At 31.3% G+C, this 7,764-nt stretch overlaps 1 protein-coding gene across 1 annotated transcript; it reads left to right on the plus strand.

The window, feature by feature from the left end:
- The first annotated feature begins 2,549 nt into the window (after nt 1–2,549).
- Nucleotides 2,550–3,794, plus strand: LOC149144260 (aspartic proteinase nepenthesin-1-like). The gene has a single exon (XM_089452099.1). The coding sequence runs from the start codon at nt 2,550–2,552 to the stop codon at nt 3,792–3,794; it is 1,245 nt and encodes a 414-aa protein (XP_089308225.1).
- Nucleotides 3,795–7,764: the final 3,970 nt, after the last annotated feature.

The following is a 7,764-nucleotide window of genomic DNA, read 5'->3' on the forward strand; positions in this document are numbered from 1 at the left end:
GTTTATTGGGAAGGCCTCAACTAAATCAACACAAAGAACCAAAATGACATCATGTACAAAGTGGATCTCTCTAAAGCCTTTGAGAGGATTAGTTGACTTTCTATCATACTCTCTTTATTCATTTGGGGTTTTGTCACTCCTTTTTCTCTTGGGTACTAAGTTGCATCAACACTTCCTTTCTTTCTCTTTTGATAAATGCAATGGCCTCCTGGTTCTTTAATGTGGATCAAGGACTCCATTAGGGATGTTCTTTTCCCCCCTCATCATGGATGCCAAAATAGGGTAAGTTTCATAGGAATTTTCATTACTAGCCACTATTAACTGACCCACTTACTCTTTGTGGACGATATTATTATATTCTCAAATGAAAACTTGGATCATCTTCAACACTTGAATCTTCTCCTAGGTACTTTTACAAATGCCATTGGAATGCTTATAAATCTCCCAAAATCATCGCTTGAGTGTTGTTGGGGCATGATTTCTAAAGAAAAACATCTAATTGAGATTGTGTTTTCCACTGAAATGGTGGGGATCAATCAAGGTCTAAAATACATGGCCTTTATGCTAAAGCCAAATAACCACACAAGATCACATTAGCACTCTTTACCTAAAAATATAGAAAAATCAATTAGAGTCTCGTGCAACTAGAGGATGTCTAGGAACAACAAATTAATTTTATGTAAATTAGTCATAGAAGTTGTCTGCTAAGCCCCTTTGGCATGGATTCCTATTGGGATCCTTCATGAAATGCAACAACTATATTCTTGATTTTTATGGGTTGGGCAGAATGGAAAAAAGAATGTTCTCTCTCATATCTTGGCACAAAAATTGCCATTCCAAAAAATAATATGGTTTTGAGGAATAAACAATATCCACTATTTTTAAAATATTCTTGTAGCCAAATGGGTCTAGAAACTCATTCAGGGGAAAGGGGAAAGGCCTATGAGCTTGAGTCACCTAACAAGAATATATATGCCCTGTTAGATTAGTAGACTAGAAATTCAGATTGTCAGGACAATCTCAATATTGATGAGTGCTTTAATCAAACTAGCTATCAAAACAAGATAAATCACATCAGACACAACTCCCTTCAATAGTGGCTTAGCATATATAGTCATGTTTAAAGATAAAAGCATGTCATCAGCTAATATTACTAATAATACTAATATTGAATGTCTATGTTAATAATACTAATAATACTTGGCAACATTTGCCATAATACTAATATTGAATGTCTATATTAACTAACTCATTTCTATTTAAAATAACAATTAAGTCAATTATTTAGCATGTGACAAACTATTTCAATATTTAAACTATATAATTTATTAATATATATATATATATATATATATATATATATATATAAAAGTTATCAAATTAAATATATTAAAAGTTAAAAAATAGTATTTTTATTATTGAATATGTAGATATTTTTATATATATTTTTAAATTATTTTAATAAAAAATTTAAATAAACTATTTTAATATCTATATTAACTAATTTGAATATCAATTGTATATATAATTAAATAAATTATTTCAACATATTTCAATACCAATTTCATATATACATAAAATATATTATATTATATAAAATGATATTTTTTAATATTTAAAAATTTACAAAACAACAATTAACTTAATTATTTAAAAATAACATAATTTACAATGTCAACTTCATGTATATTATATTATATCTCTACTATAATATAATATAATATAATATATCTGTTTATTTAAAATAACATAATTTACAATGTCAACTTCATGTATATTATATTATATCCCTACTGTAATATAATATAATATATCTGTTTTTGTCTTTTGACCAAAAAAATAAATAAATAAATAAATATAATATATACATATTTCCTCAATATTCCCAAAATTTACAATTAGAATCATTAAATATGACTTAGTTGATAGAAACCCTACTCACGCCCTAGCCTCCTCAGAACTCTGCCATCGCCATTAGGGGCCTCTCGCTCTCAAACGCAGACCTATTGTTAACTAATATTCTAGGTTGCCTATTGATATTCGATGTCTATGTTAACCAATTCAATTCAGTTTTAACTTCTCATTTTTATATATATCATATTCAATTTTGCTTATTGCTGGGTTAATTAATTCATTTGACTTTAAACTTCATATATATATTACATTTCTTAAATAATTAAAAAAATTTAAAACAATAATTAAGTTAATTAATTATTTGGCAGCAAAAAATTTAATAAAATAAAAATGCACACTATGTTAACTAATTCATTTGACTTTCAACTTCTTTTATATATATATATATATCACATTTCCTAAATAATTTAAAATTCTTAAAACAACAATTAAATCAATTAATTATTTGGTGTGTGAAAAATTAAGTTCACAAAAATACACACAAACGACAAACTCCCCCGTGCCTCTTGCTGCCATCGTCATTGCCTATTTATATTCAAACATATATCATGATTGCTCCCATTATTCATTGCAGAATTGTATGGTGCAATTTCATTCACCTTATTCTGTGTTAGCTTATTCGCATAATCGTTAACATGGTGGCCTCCAAGTTCGATTTCATCTTCTTGATCATCCTCTCACTGCAACTCTCTGCTGCAATATTGTTGTGTAATGGAATGTCTATGACCCTTCACACCAGAAGGTCTTTGAGAGGAGGGATGAGAGTGAAGGAGCCTCTGTACTTTCCCGGCAACCTCAGTTTCATCGAGAATTACGCCACCGCCACTGAGTATTACATTGAATTATCTGTGGGCACTCCTCCGCAGGATTTACTGGTGGTCATGGACACTGGCAGTAGTGTGGTGTGGTCAGCCTGCACCCCGAATTATACATGTACTCCGGATCCATCATCGTGCCCTGGATACACCACCGTTTTTCTTCCCAGCAAGTCATCGTCTGCTCTTTCTGTAAAGTGTGCAGATCCAAAGTGCAGAGATGTGTGTGAAGAAGGCTCGGGGACGTGTCCAGACAATTGCTCGGGGACGTGTCCAGACTATGACCTTGGCTATGGCTCGGGAGGTACGTCCGGGCATCTACTGACTGACACGTTGACTTTGCCATCGGGCAGTGGACACATAACTAAATTTGGGTTCGGATGCTCAGTGACGTCGCAGGGGATTGCTGGTATTGCGGGATTTGGCAGAGGAAAACTGTCTCTGCCTTCCCAGCTGAGTGTTCATAAATTCGCATATTGCCTTAACGATCAAAACAATGGCAGCGTGATAGTGCTTGGCGACAGAGCAGTTCCCAGGAATATGAGTTTAAAATACACTCCCTTTCTAAACAACTCTGTGGGATACAACGAATTCTATTACGTTGGTCTACGAGGGGTGAGTATTGGTGGAAAATACTTGAGACTGCCCTCCAGTCTATCCAGAATTGACAATTACGGCGACGGCGGAACCATCATAGATTCAGGCACTTTTCTCACCATCTTTCCCGCAGCAGTCGTTGACCAGATTAAAGCTGAATTTTCTTCTCAGATTAGATATCCTGAAGTTCAACCGACAGGTTTCTCTGTATTGTGTTACAATGTTTCTGGTGTGGCCCATATTCAATTCCCTAAGTTTTCATTCCATTTCAGCAGTGGCTCCGCCATGGTACTCCCTGAGGGCAATTGTTTCATGCCTCAGGGCAATGGTACTTACTGCTTGGCATTTTATCCTTCCGACATTCCTCTAGGACCTGCTGCTATTTTAGGAAACTATCAGTCGAGGAATTTGTATATATTGTATGACACAGAGAAGAATCGTCTGGGCTTCACTCGGTGGGCGTGCTAGCAATTCGGCTGATACATTGATGATCCATGTATAGTCTATGTATTTCCTCTTTATCCCTAGATAGTTGGGCTGATCCATTGATGGTCCATATATACTCTATGTATTTCCTCTTTATCCCTATATGGTTTATAGTTTAGGTATTTTCTCTTTATCCATATATAGTTTATAGTGTAGGTATTTCCTCTTTATAGTTTAGGTAAGTATTTCTTCTTGATCCATATATATATATAAAGTTTATGTATTTCTTTTTTATTCACAAGTATTTCCAGTTAATCTATATTTTTCTCATGGTTTATTCAATATTTTGAATAAGAATTTTAATAAATTTTTAATATTTAGTTCTTTTTTACATATATAAAGAGTGGAGTACATTTTGAATAAGAAACTTAATAAACTTCTAGTATTCTCTTCAAAATTTTGTTTTAAGTATTTCCACTTAATCCATGTTTTTCTCCGGGTTTATTTAATATTTTGAATAAGAATTTTAATAAATTCCTTAGGAATTTTCACATATATAAAGATTGAAGTACATTTTGAATAAGAAACTCAAAAAAAATTTAATATGTTTTTCAAAATTTTGTTTAAGTGATTTATAAATATCTGATGGTATTGTTTAACTTAATTTACAAAATTTCTTGCATGGATTTCATATTACCAAAAACTACAAAACTTTGTAAATAAAGACAAAGCATATTTTTACTTTAAACATGAAGAATTTCCACATAGAAATGTAATAGCTACATAAATTATGAGTATGTTTTTGGTACCACATGACACATGATTTTGGAATATTATTATGGTAAACATTTATGAAAATGTTTTCTAAATTTAAAATTTCTTAAATATAATTTAATTTAAATTAATTGTGTATATTATTATAAATAATAAAATCTGACATGAAGATCATTAGGAGTGGGGTTTTTATTCTTCTAAAGATTGTGCAAGATTCTAAGTAGTTCCTTCTCCAAAAGCCCAATTATCAAATAATTAGTTCCTTCTTGGTCAATGAAGATAGGAAATTGATTAAAAATGTTTTGAATCACATCTATGGGTATTCTTGATTTTTGAATAGATTCTAGAAATGTCTATATAAGCATCTGTGAGCATTCCTGCTTTGAATAGATTCATAGTGGTTCACAAAGGTGAATATTCAAATACAATTCCAACCTCTTCACAAGTCATCTAGGAAGTGTGTCCAATGATAATATCTCATCTCTAGGATTTGATTGAGGAAGGGTGTGGCCTTTATCCCATCTACTCTACTAATGGCCCAAATCATGTCGATGGTCTTCCTCTTTTTTCCAAATTGATGGAAAAAATTTGTAATTGCATTCCCCACTTGCAACCATAAGGCTCCAAATTTCAATATCCATTTTTTTTCTTTGTCAAAGCGTATCTTTCGCTAAAGACTATTGCTTCCTTTTGTTTATATGATATACTACCCTACCATTCCTCATTGAGACAATGTTCAAGCTTAGATTCTAGTTCTAAAAGTTATTGTCTTCTCTCTTTTTCCATTTTTTGTTTCAAGAGATTACAACATATTTTTAGATTTGCAAGCTATTGGAGGGGATGAGATTTTGTGAGGATGGGTCACAAGGTCTCCAGCTCCCCTTGGTCACTTCCAAAATGAAGGGGTCCTCGTATTTTTTATTTTAATTTCAAGGGGCGAGGGGGTTATCTAAGCAAGAGTTTAGGTCTAGCACTATGCGGTTATGGTTTGAATCTTTTATTGATGAAACCCATAGCATACTCTCCATATTTATTCTAAGAAAGATTCAAATATATGGAATCTTTCAATATGCATATTTCCTCCATTATATGCATTATTTTTCAACCTATTATTATTATTATTATTATTCGCTCTCTCACACATATATTGCTTTCTTTTATTGTAAATACCAAGGTTTGAGTCATACTGAAAATTACAAAAAAAAATATTTTTGATAAACTATAAATTTATTTTATTTTATAAGGCTATCCAAATTTATATATAAATAATATAGTGTAAATTAACAAAATCCTTACATAATTATTGTAACAACGATGTAATATAAATATGATAATAATTTATATATATATAGTTTAAAATAAAATAAAAATAAATTATTTAAAACAGCCCACAACAACATAAAGGGAATTCTCTCTAAGTTTTAACGGGAAGATTTTCACTATCAAAATTAATTATCAATTATAAAATTAAAAATAGTAATGATAAAATTTCAAAACAAAGCTCTAAAGTAAGAAACAGAGATTGAGAACTAAAGGGCATGAACATATTCAAAGGATTCTCTTGTTTTTTTCTAATGATCTTCCCAATCCCATTTTCTCTCCCTCCATGAATAGCTTGTTTTCTTCGTAGTTCACATCCCTATAAACATGTGAGAATGAAATGTGAGAGAAGGATAATTTCAGTTGTAGAATGGCATGAAAAGGAGGTTGTAGTATGAATTTTCACACGGTGAATTTTCCTTTCGTTCATTGAATTAGAACAATGGAGTCTCCATAAATTTGGATTTGAGAATTCACATTTTACTTAGTGAGAATTCATAGTAGTTTTATTGTTAAAAGTTCACGAAATTTATTTGTGTCACGACCCAACGTAGCCCTGAAATAAATGTTATGAACGAGGGATAGGTGTAATAATCTCTTAGTCCTTTCTTTACGGGAAAATACATAGGAATATCTATAAAATGAATGCACAAGGAAAATATTTGTCTATGACTTCTTTGTGGAATGCTTTAAAATGCATGATTCCTTAAATTAAGGAAATGTTATGAGGATATTTATACTTGTGATAGAAAATTTCAATATCCTTATCCTCGAAAAGCTTAGAAATTCACAACAACCAGATTCTGTAGGATAGGGTTAGAAAGGGATTTATATCTCTTTATGGCTTTGATCATACAATAATCTCTATGGGAAACTTTAATGAATTTCCCCTTCCAAGTATTGTTCGAAACCTCCAAGTGATCTAATTCTTGCCAAAATTCAATAGTATAAGAATAACTAATAATAAGGTTTGTTTCTTGCCAAGCCATCTTTCTAGAGACAACATTGACTTGATCCCTTCTAACTTTTTTTTGAAATATGTCTCATGTTAAGGCTTTATTGTTTAAAAATGACAAAATGAATAATTTTGATTTGGATGGATATTTTAACTTATAGAGAAGCCTTTACCACTAACATTATGGGTTGTCATTACCCTAACGAGCTAAGGATTTGTATCCTATGTATAGAGGATACGAATGTATCTATGAGCGATATTTTTTATGTATAAACAAAACCCCTTGGTGTGAAATCACGTTAGTGGGAGTCGTGAGACTTAGGGAATGGATTGAATGAGAAAGAAGAGCTATCATACTACTAAACATGGTTTATCCACTGAATGAATGTTATTGCCTTCAAGGTGCTTGTAATATCAAGACAATTAGATTTTGTAGGTTGATGTTAGAGACAAATTTATATAAATTTGTGGCTTTTTTCATACACCAATTTATAAGACATTCTTAAATGGTTTTCCCTTCCAAGTATTGTTCAAACCATCAAAGTGATCTATTTCTTACCAAAATTCAATAATATAACAATAGGTCATAATAAGGCATTTGTTTATTTCCAAGTCATATTTGTAGAGACAACATTGACTTGGGCATTTGAACTTCTAGAGAACCCTTGAACACCAAGGTTGTGGGTAGCCATTACCCTCAAGAGATAAGGATATGTATCATGGTTTAGGGTTATAATTACCTATAGGATTCAAGTAGTATATGAGATAATATTATTCATCATGCATATTTATGAAGACAATTCTAAGATTTTGAGTAGCATTTCCATATGTTTGTGTTCTCCTCTCAGAGTATAATCTCTTTTAAGGAAAACTATTGGTTTTGTTTGTTTAAATTTTTTACTCTTCAATTTACTTTTCTTAGAGTATAATAGCCTTAAAGTTCCAAGTCTAAAACTAGTTGGG

This window comes from Pinus tabuliformis, chromosome X, assembly GCF_031772625.1.
Source record: "Pinus tabuliformis cultivar Carrire ecotype Pingquan chromosome X, CPIR1, whole genome shotgun sequence".
In the NCBI taxonomy this organism is placed as follows: domain Eukaryota; kingdom Viridiplantae; phylum Streptophyta; class Pinopsida; order Pinales; family Pinaceae; genus Pinus; species Pinus tabuliformis.

What these genes read in the sequence shown, in the direction of transcription:
- LOC149144260 (XM_089452099.1), top strand. Translation starts at nt 2,550, where the DNA reads ATGGTGGCCTCCAAGTTCGATTTCATCTTCTTGATCATCCTCTCACTG.